The sequence below is a fragment of the Carassius gibelio genome, chromosome B21 (genome assembly GCF_023724105.1).
Source record: "Carassius gibelio isolate Cgi1373 ecotype wild population from Czech Republic chromosome B21, carGib1.2-hapl.c, whole genome shotgun sequence".
In the NCBI taxonomy this organism is placed as follows: domain Eukaryota; kingdom Metazoa; phylum Chordata; class Actinopteri; order Cypriniformes; family Cyprinidae; genus Carassius; species Carassius gibelio.
Genome location: NC_068416.1, coordinates 23,710,034 through 23,724,591, shown reverse-complemented (window position 1 = coordinate 23,724,591; position 14,558 = coordinate 23,710,034). Strand labels below are relative to the sequence as shown.

Here is a 14,558-nt window from a genome sequence, read left to right as displayed (position 1 = left end):
CATATGTCTAAATAAGTTGTGTTCCAAATTTGAAGTTGATATAAAAAAAGATGTAGGTTCCTATGCAATTTTGTTTAGGCGTTATACCACAAAAAGCCACCGGGGGCCATTGAAACTCCATTGAATTTTTTGGATGCATTTTTCTGTCACAAATGTATCAATTTCTCTCTCAATATTATGTATATGACAAAATAACCACCAAATATGGAATCTTGAGACTCAGACCTTTCCAACGATATGTATTTTGTCAAGATTATGAAAAGTTTTGATTCTAAAAGACCGTAATATATATGGAATATGACCCCTCCCACTAAAGGGGAGGAGCACGCTAAAAGATTTTAAAGTATGATTTCCATGGTAACACAGTGTCCGATTTCAAAATGGTTTTCATAAGATGAATTTGGAGTATTTAAGCTTTCAAATGATATATAATTTATGATGATTACTAAAACATGTGATAGGGAAAAAGGAAGCGGAGTAGATTTTTTGTGACAAAGGTCAGAACTCCTGTTATAATGTATATGTTTTGAGGTGCACTCTTTTTATAAATTAATCTTTTACTGTTCCTTCATCATTTTTAACAACAAAACGTGGTCAAATATCTATTTAGGAGTCTTAGACCTTTCCAACGATATATAGTTTGTCATGATTAGATTAGGATATAATTGTAATATATTGAAGTAAATTTAGGCGTCCCGTATACGGGACGGTGACAATTAACAATAAGTAATAATATCTTAAGTATACTTTCATACATATAGTAATACATTAAAGGGATGTATTTGTATTTTCACCAAAATCAAGAACTTCATAGTCAAGTAATCACTGAGTAATCATTTACTCGTTTTCATGTCTTTCCAAACCTGCAGGATTTTATTTCTTCTGTGGAACATAAAAGTTATTCTAAGACTTTCCTATAATTCAATACTTTTTCCATGTCACACTCAAAGATATGATTTTTGGCTTCCTTATAAGTACAATGGCTCATTTCACAGAATTTTACAAAAAACTATCAAAACTAGTAATATTTTAATACATATAATATATGTATCCTTTTAAAAAAATAAAAATAAAAAGAGAGTTACCTGACATACAGCACAGTTTGGTGACCCATACTCAGAATTCGTGCTCTGCTTTTAACCCATCCAAAGTGCACGGTGAACACACACCCGGAGAAGTGCCACTCTGTCATTTTAGTTGTTTATCAATTTATTCTCTGGTATGTTTTATCCCTTATTTTAATTTGTTGGCTTTTGCTGTTTTCAGATTTCACCACTTGAAGGCATTGTTCGTACTCTGCTTGCTCATGGAATAAAGCAAAGAATTAAAAATGTACACAGCTTCAATTAATATTGTGAGAAGAGGTCTTAAAGCTCTTAAAGTCATCATAACACACTAAATCATAATTTTGGATTGCGAGAAATCTAGATAATTGAAAAATACTAAGAATGACAATCTAAGTATACTTTCATATTATGATCCAACTGTTTTGATGACTTAAAAAAAATACAAAATAGACACAATGATTTTGAAATGTTTCAGATCAAAGTTTAATAGTTTAATTACAAATATATTATCGGTTGGAGTTTTTCTAAATGTTTTGCAATAAAATCTTTAATCTTTAACTATTATTTAATTCACAAAAGTACAAATAAAAGAATTTAAAAGATTAAATATATTTTGTAAATATAAACAAATTTTAATTTTGATGGCTGCAACATACTCCTAATAAAAAATAAAATGAAAAATAAAATAAAAATAAAATTTCGGAAAGAGGCTAAATAAAAATTAAGGTGAAAGAACACCTCCTGCATGGAAAATAATCAAATAAGTAAGTAACCCCTGAATGAAAAAAAAAAAGTTTCTTCCAATTAAACATCCAAAATTTACCATAATCAGTCAATCAGATGGATAGATATTCCTCATAAAGCACTACACATTAAACCAGACGGGGCCACAGGGGCACATATATGGTTCAGCAAAGAAAAAAAAGGCCCAATGCTACACGTTGTGTTTTTATTCGTTTCTTCTCGAAACATGCACATAATTGCATTTCATTATTTTCAGAAAATTCTCCTAATCAAAAAGAGTTTACCATAATCTGTCATAGATCTAAAGATATTCCTCATCGAATTATAACACATAAACTCACATTGTGTAACTTTCTCATGGATCTTTATGCTTGTCATTTCATAACACACGCTCTGATTGTGGAAAATGGATTTATATGAGTCTAAAGTCAAAACAATCCATTTAGTCTTTCTTGTGTAAATTATATCTAAACCCATGAATGAAAGAAATCAGTTGGAAAGCTCCTTTGAACACTTGGCAAGCAGAATGTAAAACCTACAATGTTTATGTCTATTTTATCTTTTATATAACTTATATAACTGTATATAATTTATGAAATATGTTTTTTTTTGTGCCATATACTCTAATATGTCAGAAACATCATACAGCTCTGTTAGTCATGTCATTTGTAATTTGAAAGGTCTTATAGTAAAATAAAACAAGTGTAATTATTTAGGAAAAACACTTGCACTCCCCAAACACACAGCAATCAGGTAGTATTTCCCCTCTTCACTGCTGCCCTCCGGTGGCTAAACGAACACAGTGGTACAACAAGATTTGTTGCCATACTGCTCATCAAAGTGGGATGAGAAAATGTCTCAGGACTCAAACTCATGAAGAAACAGGATCAATTCTTACCGCTTTATTATAAATAATGATGAAAGAATCATTGGTAAGACATGAGTACAATCAATGATCAAACAGCTTCAGTCAAATGCTTTTATAGGGTTGATTACTTACTATTTCCTTAATTAAGATAAATAACATGTTATGCATTATGAAAAACATTCTCCGTGACCTTCTCAGACACAATACAATAGCTACATATTGTTTATAGTGTGCATACAGAGACAATGAAATCCTACAATTTATTCAATGTTGGTTAAAACAGGTAGATAATGACATTGTGGTGAACCTGTTAAGCAAACAAAGAATACAGCTTATAATATGCCTAGTTGTTGTTTTATGAGAGATATATACTTTTCACTTTAAATGTATTTACTTTGCAGCTGTAGTACAGTGAAAGGTTTTTGTATTTGACTGTGTTCTTGCTCTCTTTTTTGCATTACTGCACCAGAACAAAGAGCTGATCTTCTTTCTGCATTGAGACGAGCCATAGTAGTACAGCAGAGGATCCAGAAAAACACTTGCGCTCCCCAAGCACACAGCCATCAGAAAGTATTTCCCCTCCTCATCTCTTCCTCTAGTGGCTAAACGAACACAGTGGTACAACAAGATGCCATTTGTTGGTGCAAAGCACACCACAAACTCAATCAGCACAGCTATAGCCATAATCACAGCTCTCCTTCGGTTGTCTGAAGATGAAGAGGACGTTGTTAAGAGACCAGCTTTTGCACTAAGTGCATATATGAGGGTGGAGTAGCTCACCAAGGTGACGATCAGAGGCAAGAAGAAATAGAGGCAGGAAAGGATGGAGAACAAATACACATAAAACACTACTGTAGGGTCATTTTGGCGTAGTACGTCATGGCAGGTGATGCCCACATCATTTATCTTGAATGTTTGTCTCACTAAGAGAAGCGGCACCGTACCAGCGAGTGCCAGCAGCCAGACCAACACACACACACATGTGGCTTTTCTTGTGCTCCTCCAGGTCAGAGAGGCGACGGGATACACCACGGCCAGCAGCCTGTCCACACTCATGCACATCATCAGCAGTATGGAGCAGTACATGTAGCAGTAGTAAGCTGCACTGAGCACACGACACGCCGCCTCACCGAACACCCAATCTGAAGCGTTCAGCTGGTAGTGGATCTTCAGAGGCAGCAGCAGGGTGAAGAACAGGTCCACACACGCCAGATGAGACATGTAGATCACAGCTGGTTTCTTCTCTCGAATCCTACATGTGAATGCTACGAAGGCCAAAGCGTTCAGGGGCAAACTAATGAGGATGATGATGATGTAGAATGAGGGCATGATGCATGTGAACAGCAGGCCTTTGAGGAAGAGAACAGACTCGTCTGGGATGTTTAATGTGTCAGAGTTTGGTGCAGTTTTGTCAACGTATGATGTTGTATCTGAAGTATTTTTCTTATTAGCCACTCTGGTTAAAGTCCAACCCCTTGTTTTCTTTTTAGGAACTGTGACCAACACAAAACATTTTGTGATTTTCACATAGGCCTACTACTACCACCAGAAAAAAATTTAATCAGCTTTAGCACATGAACAGCTACATTTGTCGAATGATAGGATATTACCAAGCATCGAAGAGTACTGTATCTATATTTTGAAGTGTCAATTTCATATACAAATTCATACAAATGTAAAATAGTAGAATAGACTCAAGAATAGTCATGAGAATTGCCATGCAGTGTGTTGTTTATTATTCTTACCTTCATGGTTCAGAGGAATTATTATACTGAAATTATACCGAACAATGTCAGAATCTGTAATCAACACAAAAGACTGTTAAAGCCCTCATAATACCATCAGATAATAATTTTAAGAACTTGGACACATTTGCAAAAAAGACTTTGACGGACATTATTTAATACTAAATGAATTTGTGTTCAAGCAATACTTTCCTTCAATACCATCAAAATCAATCAAGCCAAAAAAACAAAAAAAAACAAAAACAAAAAACAAACAAACAAACAAACAACAAAACTAATATAATGTTGCAATATAATTATAAAATCAAACGTATTCATTTGTATACATTTATGTATATATATATATATGCACATAATGCTCAGTGGCTGACCACAAGGCAGAGGGTGGTGAAAACTGCCCAACGCATCACAGGGACACCACTTCCTGCTATTGAGGACATCCAGAGGAAACACATCATTCTCAAGGACTCCTCTCACCCTGACCATGGACTGTTTAACCTCCTGCCCAGGCGCTTCAGGAGCCTCGGGACAAGTACCAGCAGATTCAGGAACAGCTATTTCCCTACAGCTGTCTGCTTACTGAACTCTGCCCTCTGACACCCCCCAACACCACACACACACAGACTCCTCACCCCTCCTCATCGCTACATCAGATTTTTTATTAATTTACAAACAAGCAAAAACAGTAAACTTGTTCATGCAGAATACTGAGTAATCCATTTGCACACTCAGATATTTTCTATGAACTTTTCTATCCATTGCACCAGTGTAAATTATATTCATAGTTTCTGTGTATGTACACTTTTACATAATCCATCTGTATAGTATGTTCATAGTACACCTATCTGTATATCATGCTGATAGTATTTAAAATCTGTAAATTATATTCATAATACTGCCTTATCTGTATATTTATTGTAAATTTGTAACATTGTAGACCTTGTATATTCTGTACTTACTGCACTTCTGGTTAGATGCTAACTGCATTTGTTATCTTGTACCTTAAATGTGCAATGAAAATAAAGTTGAATCTAATCTAATCTAATCTAATGTAATCTTCTAAAATGAGTTATATCACCCAACTCTATTATATACAGCATGGTGTTGTTATTGCTAACTAACACTACAATTAAAAAAAAAATAAATTAATTATAGCAACATACCAACTAAACCCAATAAAAAGCACCGTAATTACTACAAATAAAAATTCAGACAGAAAACTTTATTACATTCTATAAGAGTATATAAATTATTCTAAATTACCACTTCACGTCACATCAGCAAGACATAACTGAGAAAATGGTTCAAGATTGATCTGAAGTACTTACCATTGCCTGCAGTGCATGTGTGCAGAACTATAATTAAAAGCAAGACCATTGTCACTCCCATGATTTCTGATCAGCTGGCAATTTCTAACTCTATTAAATGTAGATTAGAACAGTCTACAATGGTAAAATCTGAAAACCCTAGAAGAAGACACAGCTGCTCAGTGTTGTGCTTGATTTCTGAGTGTGAAAATGATGATATCATTGGAAACTTCAACCAAAATGAAATTATTAGGAGATAAATTATAAATGATGGTGGATGCTTGGGTGTGACTCCTGAAGGTCTCTATGATATTTTTCCCTTTTTTCCACCCAGGGGTGGCATTTCCATGAAGAAAGGGTGCAAAATTGCTGTCTCTGTGTTAAGAGTATTGTAGTTTCAGAGATATATTATTTTTAAACATGGGTTTGCATAAAGATGTAACACAAAAGCATTCCTAACAGAATCCACCTGGGCAGTGCTCACTGGTTACTCAGGAAAAGGTGGATAGGACTGCTTTATTGCAGTCTCTGTGCGAATGTAGAATGAAGGCAATCACTGATCAAAAGGCTTCAGTCAAATGGAATAACACAATTTATTGATTAGGCTTATTTTATTAATAAGGTTTTTTTTTTTTTTACATAAAGTGTTATGGATGACATACTATAATGTCTATAATTATGTGTAAATAATATGCAGGTTGCGTGCCTTGATCAAGGGCACCTCAGTCGTATTGAAGATGGGAGAGAGCACTGTACCTACAATCCCTGCGGGTACGAAACTTGAACCCACTACCTTAGGGTTATGAATCCGCCTCTATAACCATTAAGCCATGGTTTTCTGCTATCAAGGCACAGAAACATATTAAAGATGCTGTTAAAATGGTCCATGTGACATCAGCGGTTCAAATGTAGTTTTATGAACAAAAATAACAAGAAAACAAAACAAGCGTCTTTGAAAAACATTGGACTATAAAATGTTTGTCCAATCATATCATTCGGTAAGTAAATATTACACTGGATTCAGTGCATTTTTGTTGACTGTGTTCTAATATATGATGTTTAGAAATGAGAATTTACGTTTTGTTTTAATTTTTATCTCTTTTGTCCTCACATATTTTAAGTACAGCAGATTATAAATGGGGAAATTACATTTACCAGCATTGCTACAGAACTCACATTGCAACAAAAATCATGACTGATTGCTATGCTAATTTTACAGACAACTTCATTTTTTAGATAAAAACTGAATGCATTTCATTTGTTGTGTTAAAAATACAATGTTTTCAAGTTTTAGGTGCACAATATGATTGTATACATGCTATATGCTATTTATATCTATGTACATGCAAAGACCATCATTGAAAACAAACATCATTCCAGTAATTCAAAACTAGCACAGATCTTTAGTACAAAAAAATTACCATTAATTCACACCTGAATGTGAGCCTGGGTGTACTCACAGCTCAGGTTAGAGGACTTTGTTTGACTGTTTGTGTTTGATGTTGTGGTTGAGCTTTTTGTCTTCCTCCAGCAGATCAGAGAGCTGATCTTCCGTCTGCATTGAGACGAGCCATAGTAATATAACAGAGGGTCCAGAAAAACACTTGCGCTCCCCAAACACACAGCAATCAGGTAGTATTTCCCCTCCTCACTGCTGCCTCCGGTGGCTAAACGAACACAGTGGTACAACAAGATGCCATTTGTTGGTGCAAAGCACAATACAAACTCCACCAGCACAGCTATAGCCATAATCACAGCTCTCCTTCGTTTGTCTGAGTATGATGTTGTCAAGTGATCATTCTTTGTAGTGAGCACATATATGATGGTAGAGTAACTCACTATGGTGACGATCAGAGGCAAGAGAAAGTAGAGGCAGGAGAGGATGGAGAACAGGTATGCATACACCTGTGTGTGATACAGCACGTCATGGCAGGTGATGCCAACATCCTTTATCTTGAATGTTTGCGTTATGGAGAGAAGCGGCACAGTACCAGCGAGTGCCAGCAGCCAGACCAACACACACACACATGTGGCTTTTCTTGCGCTCCTCCAGGTCAGAGAGGCGACGGGATACACCACGGCCAGCAGCCTGTCCACACTCATGCACATCATCAGCAGTATGGAGCAGTACATGTAGCAGTAGTAAGCTGCACTGAGCACACGACACGCCGCCTCACCGAACACCCAATCTGAAGCGTTCAGCTGGTAGTGGATCTTCAGAGGCAGCAGCAGGGTGAAGAGCAGGTCCACACACGCCAGATGAGACATGTAGATCACAGCTGGTTTCTTCTCTCGAATCCTACATGTGAATGCTACGAAGGCCAAAGCGTTCAGGGGCAAACTAATGAGGATGATGATGATGTAGAATGAGGGCATGATGCGTGTGACCAGCAGGCCTTTGAGGAAGTCAACAGACTTGTCTGAGATGTTGTATGTGTGCTGTGTAGCCTTGTTGCAATCCACTGCATTCAGATCAGTGCTGTTACATGGCTGGTCTTCAAGAATATGGATAATGATTGGATCTGTAAACAAATACGTATAAATAAATAAATACATAAATAAAACAACAACATTGAAACTTCTCAACACCACCAGATAAATATAGACAGAAGTCCATACTCTACATATGTGGATGTTTCACACTGTACATTCCTAAACTCTGATTTAACGTTTTAATGTTCATTTTTGTGGTGTTAGTGTCATTGAATGGATGGTCAATGACATTAATCATCCTCATATTATATAATGTTGATTGTACTACCAAGTTTTCCTTAATAGATATTTTACACTTTAAAGGTAAAAATGAAATGATCTCTTCTTCACTCATATTCAATCATCATTTGACATTTACACCTCGGATTCTGAAACATTTTGAAAACATTTGAAACAGATTCTGTCCAAAGCATGTGATTATGAGGTGTTATATCATAGATATTGTAGATTAAAAATGATATATGTTTTTAAAGATCTACCCATAAGATTATGGCATTGCATTATTTCACACTGTACAAGTTTTACACTCACAAAATCAATGCTAATTCCACTCTGGGCAAAGTTTTATAACCCCAGGTAAAAAGTGCAGCCCACCTAACTTTTATGTTATAATTGAGAAATGTTCCTTTACCCAGAGTTAAAAGCAGCTGGGTTTAGGCAAAGACTAGAATACCCAAGACATGTCACAAGTATAGTGTTGAATGGGGAAAATGCAACGCTGAAAATGGCAGCTTAAACGCAGGAAGCCCCGCCTTGAAAGAGCCAATTGCTAAACGGTAAAGTTAGCGCATCATTGCAGCTGCCGTTAGAAATCCCAGTTTCTATAGAAACAGTCAGCGCTGAGACGTGCGCATGCACACTGGCTGATCCTGTCTGAATAGTAAGATTTTTATAACGCTATATTCAACATTTATGAAAGTTGTTGTCAGATTTCTTTGGTGATTTCAAATATGAAATTTAATAGTAAACTTAGTGAACAGTTTAGAGAAATTTGATGTTTTCCCATTCAAAGAGATAGGAGTTGCACTTGCATGCCCGAGAGGTGTTTTTAAAGATGGCCGCCGAGTGACATGACTTATCGTAAAAGGATTTGGTTAAGGACGATAACCCAGGGTTTAGAAATCAGTGTGAAAAGCTTTTAGGGTGATGGTGTTGATCTAAACAATTCATTCTAGAACAAACATTTAATTTATATTAAAACACTGAATCAGAACTTATGACTTCTAGGGTTGTTTGCTTCACCTGTGATTCCAGAATATTTAAAATATCCTAAAATCTTCTAAATACTCAAAAACTGGCAAGTCATTTACTGTACAACATGCACAGCACTTCTTTTTGGAGTGAAAATTTGATAATAAACTGTAGTGATGATTTCACATCACACATCACATGAAGAGCTCAGATATTATAAATTGCTTCTGGAGGTCTGGAAAACTTTACCTAAAAACACTGGTATGGAATCGATAATGAATGGAATTGTGGGAACGTTTTTGGAATTATTTAGAGTATAGCTTCCGAAAGAGTCTCTGGAATAATTTCCATACAGCATCCCATCCGAAAAGGAATCATTTTCTCTTGTCTCATAGGTCTCTGTCATAACAGAGAAGTTGCGTTGAGATTCAGCTGCAAGAAAACAAACAAAACGTTAAAGGCAGGGTAAGAAGATTTGGTTCAAAAACATTTTGGTTATGCTAGTTAAAAAAAAAAAAACGTTCATATCCCAATAGTAATCACTAAGTTAAGCTCTATAAATGTATTTATGTATTCATATCATCTGTGGAAGGAGAAGGATCATAAAATTTTTGTCCAATTCAAATCGGTCATCCTGCCTGTCTGTCCGATATGTATTGGCATACCATGCGCAACCACAACCTGTTCCTGTAGAAATGATAAGCCATCAGTGCATTCCAGGGAGGTGCTATTATTGTAGTATTATGCTCTTTATACTGTGATGTTTTCTCACTGGTGAATGAGACGTGAGGTAATCTGTCTTGCATTCAGTCCTCCACCAATGCCAGTTTCTGGTCTACCTGAACGTGTTTGTGTGTTTTGGGGAAGGCATGGCTTTGCAGAGCGATTATACAGGGATGGTGGGAATCTCGCTTTAAAAGCTAACTTGCTATCGCTAGCCTTTCTGAAATCCCCTAGCAACCTTTAAGTTTTTTAGAACATTACCAGACAAATAAACTCGACTGTAACACATTTGTTAAAAATAGACCCAATAATAATAATAATAACAACAAAAACCTGTTATTATTATAAATAGCCTATAGCCCATTTCTAATTTCCCTGTTTTCCCATGTTTCCCTGGTTCCTTGTTTTTCCTTTGCACTGTCTATATGTTTTTCTTTGTTTGCTGCCTGCCCTGACCATTGCCTGTTGTTTGGATTACTGTGCTCTGTTGCCTTGCCTCTGCCATTGATGTTTGCTGGTGTTTTGACCCCGAATGTTGTTACTACACTCTTAATAAAGCCTTGCATTTATTAACATATCTTTATTGCGAGGATTAACCCCTTGAGATGAAACATCTCGTTTTCGAGGGGGTCCTCCAGTACATCAAAGCAAAATGAACCAAATCAGCAGAGCAAATATCACGGTCAAAAACAGTACAACAAAACACAACAGCACACACACACACACATTCCAGCTCACAATGCTCAACCCCACCCCACCCCACCCAGCACGAACCCCACAAGTGACATGACAAAAAAAAACAACAACAACAAAAAAAACCCCACATGACTAGCATTGCACAAGATCAAGGACTAAGAGGAACACAAACAAGAACATTGATGATGATGATAATAATAATAATAATAATAATAAATAAAAATAAGGACTTAAAAATGAAAGATAGTAAACACATGACCAATGAATTCAAGTCCAAGGTCAAACAAACAAAACTAGAACAAAGACAATTGTTCCGAAGATGTTCCCCGAGGGCCCTTCGAAACGCTGTAAGTGAAGATAAAGAACGGATAGAAAATGGAAGATTATTCCAATCATATGGAGCCTAAAAACAAAATGCATATTTCCCTACCTGTCTTTTAACTCTAGGAACAATAAAGAAGATCTGATCATTGTGTCGCAGGCTAGCGAATTATAAATCACTACGTGTTGCTTGAGATTAACTGGATAATTCAAGTAATAACTTTTAAAAATAATTGGACTGTGGACATCACAACTTCGAATGTGAGTTAGATGAATGATTTGGATCCTCCAACTCTGTTGTCATGCCTCCCACTGTTACATTAACAAATGTGGAAGTGAAAAATTATTTAAATATTGCAAAAGACATGTATGACACAACTAGAAAACTAATACATGTCCCTTCTGATTTGAATCAGATAAACTCGACAAACAGTGGCATTTTAACAATTGATGCAAGATGTAAACTTATAACTTTCTCGCCTAAACTTTCTTTTCTGTGGTAGCTTTTTATTAAACTTCATCTTTTAATGAAACCTGAGAGGTTTCGGTTCATCCATTGAAAGTCTACATAACCAGCACTTGGGAGATTCATAAATACTTCGTAAAATGAATCCATATGATTTGAACTATTTAATCTGGTTAAATTAAGTCTTGTGAAGAGATAAAGTTTCATGACTTTGTATGATGAACACTTTCAATTTTTGTTTTTGTAATTTAGGTGTGGACATTCACTGAAGAGAGCGAAACTTCTCAGGTTACTAAATAATTTTTTACTTTGTGTTTTCCCAGTCTTTTGGGTTTGGAACAACTTGACAGCAAAACTGCGTTAAATCCAACCTCTACCTGGTAAGCCTGAACTGAGTTCATCAGACATCTCGGTTGAAGACTTGTCATCAACTGGCTCATTAGTTTGTTCAAAGCTGTTAACAGAGCTCTCTGCAACCAAACAGGCCAAAAAACCATCAGTCAAAACACAAAAGCTACTTAAGGGAATTAGACCCCATTTACAATGTTAAGCAAAACCACTTCCTGTGAGCACTATTATCAGCCCACCTCTTAGCAGTTGGTTCAGTGGCTCTTAGCTCTGGGCCCATATGTAATAATCATGTGCAGGGCCGTGCACAGACCTTTTGAGGGGCATGTGCTGAAACTGAAAAAGGGCACCCCCCCCCCTTTATATATCAAGATTATTTAGTAAGCCTGCATAAAAGGAAGAAATGGTCACATCTTCATGACAAATTCAGTAACACAAAATAATAGTCTCAAAAGCTTTAGATTTATTCACGATTAATAACGACCATAATAATAATATTAGATAATTAGATAATATAGATAAACAGGGTTTTAAGGGCTTCTTTAAACCTAATACAACAGCAACCTTCTGTGAGCCATGTATCTGGCAAAAATTTGATACTGTGGTGGACCAGGGATGTTGGTCTCTTGAAGGTCTCTTATTCACTACACTTTCCCTAAAATAAGCCAGCAATGAAAAAATAAATAAAAATAGTGAAAAGTACAGTTGCAGTGAAAAGCATTTCTGAAGGATCATGTGACACTGAAGAGTACTGAACTGGAGTAATGATGCTGAAAATTCAGCTTTGATCACAAAAATAAATTACATTTTAAAATATTCAAATAGAAAACAGTTATTTAAAATTGTAAAAATATTACACAATATTACTGATTTTGCTGTATTTTGGATCAAATAAATGAAGCCTTGGAATGAATCATGAATTACATTCTGCATGATAAAATATAAAGATTTCAGTGATCTTCTGTAATTTTTAAATTTTTTTTTTGTTACTACTAAATTACTGTAGTAAAACAATGTTTTACAACATTTTATACATGTGAGGACGAGCGGAGAGTATACCATAACATGATTAGCCTAAGTGTTAATAAATTAAGTGTATCAACAATCATAAATCAAAAAAGAAATTTATTATCAGGTGACGAGGATCACTCGTCGCTGTGTAAGTTCAAGTATGAAACAGCGGGGGCGCACCTGTTATGATTTTCCGATGGTAAAAACAAATTATATGTTGTTGTATTACTTATCAATTTATCGTTTTTGACCAGTGAATGTGTGCAAATGTTATTGTTTTTCTGTCCGTCATTAAAACGGCGACGGCGCCTGACGCTGCCGGGATCACATTACATTTTCTTCTAGGTTACAAATTAGTTTTTGTAGCTATATAGACGGAGCGCTCAGTTTTTCCTGTGGTAAAATGCATTTGGCCAAAATAGCATTTTATTAAAGATGAAATGCAACTGTATGCACAGGTTATTTAAGTGTTGGCTATGACTAGATGGCAAATGCTAGCCCTGTCTCTCAGGCGACGTCCCACATGTCTCAGTCAGTGAGTCAGTCAGACATCAAATAAATAAAATATGAGCCTTTATAGACATAGTGTTTAGTAGTACTTATTCAAACAACAAGATATTTATTTACCCTTCGCAAAACTTTGTTCAGCTCAGCTGGTGTCTACTGTGCGGCTGCTGTGGAACTTCAGTTGATTCAATGAATATAGAGGGGGCGGAGTTATCAGCTTACTGACAGCTTGAGGATCGAATAAGATTTACACAAGCTCGTTTTAAGAACTTTCATTTGCTAAATATTTGTAAAACAGACAGACAGACGTAAAGGGTGACCAATAGCATTGATAAAAAAAAATAAATAAAAAAAAAAACACCACCAAAAAAAGGGCACTTCGGAGTGTAAGGGCAAAAAGGGCATGTGCTCTGCACAGGTTGAGCCCTACCTGTGCACGTGCCTGATCATGTGTATGGACCACTCCAAACGTTATGGGTTAATGTGGGCTCCAATGCTCCTTATTTATGACTTCTCTGAGGCAAATAATATTACATGACTATACACAAGCTGTTTTATTGATGGAATAAATGCTTGTAAATAATATTTGACGTTTTTTATTTGTAGCGCACCAGCCACCTATTAATCGCAAGCATGTTTTTATTTTATTAAATTTTGTTTACTTTAATATAGGGCATGATGCATTATAGGGGATGCCACTTTTAATATAACACAAATCAATTAAATTCTGTACATTTTGTCATGAAACATAAACAATAAGTGTTTTTCCACTCTTTAATGCAGTGTGAGATCACTGTATTCACTTCAGTTCAAGTGGCATGTGAATCAGTCATATTTTTTCTCTTTTCTAAAGCACCAAATATCCCCACCAAATATCTTCTTTTATTTTCCAGAGAATAAAGAAAGTCAAACATGTTTGGAAGGACACTAAGGGTGAGTAAATTATTAAATAAATTGTATAATAAATTGTATAATAAGTAAGTATCTTTTAAGTGCAGTTGTTGTTCCAAGACATTCATCACCTCATTGAATTTACATTTCAGTTTAAATAATAGTTCCTCTTCAGGAACT

General features: G+C 35.7%; 2 protein-coding genes across 3 annotated transcripts; both read right to left on the bottom strand.

Annotated features, from left to right (window-relative positions):
- Positions 1–2,755: 2,755 nt before the first annotated feature.
- On the bottom strand, positions 2,756–5,066 carry LOC127985623 (proteinase-activated receptor 1-like). Its single transcript, XM_052587654.1, has 2 exons — positions 5,057–5,066; positions 2,756–4,172 (listed from the first exon to the last, which is right to left on the bottom strand). The coding sequence occupies exons 1-2, from the start codon at positions 5,064–5,066 to the stop codon at positions 3,070–3,072; spliced, it is 1,113 nt and encodes a 370-aa protein (XP_052443614.1). The 3' UTR covers positions 2,756–3,069.
- A 1,543-nt stretch (positions 5,067–6,609) lies between these two features.
- LOC127986486 (proteinase-activated receptor 1-like) lies at positions 6,610–13,926 on the bottom strand. 2 transcript variants are annotated; one of them, XM_052588754.1, is made up of 4 exons: positions 13,608–13,926; positions 11,999–12,091; positions 9,665–9,847; positions 6,610–8,253 (listed from the first exon to the last, which is right to left on the bottom strand). In XM_052588754.1, the coding sequence occupies exons 2-4, from the start codon at positions 12,027–12,029 to the stop codon at positions 7,160–7,162; spliced, it is 1,308 nt and encodes a 435-aa protein (XP_052444714.1). In that variant the 5' UTR covers positions 12,030–12,091; positions 13,608–13,926; the 3' UTR covers positions 6,610–7,159. The 2 variants fall into 2 exon arrangements, with proteins under 2 accessions (XP_052444714.1, XP_052444715.1); XM_052588755.1 differs by lacking the exon at positions 11,999–12,091.
- Positions 13,927–14,558: the final 632 nt, after the last annotated feature.

Excerpts from the sequence above, each read along its gene's own strand:
- LOC127986486 (XM_052588754.1), bottom strand. The coding sequence starts at position 12,029 with ATGTCTGATGAACTCAGTTCAGGCTTACCAG. Across the intron at positions 9,848-11,998 it reads ACTCAGTTCAGGCTTACCAG|CTGAATCTCAACGCAACTTC; the intron begins GTAGAGGTTGGA and ends GTTTTCTTGCAG. Across the intron at positions 8,254-9,664 it reads TTCCATACCAGTGTTTTTAG|ATCCAATCATTATCCATATT; the intron begins GTAAAGTTTTCC and ends ATTTGTTTACAG.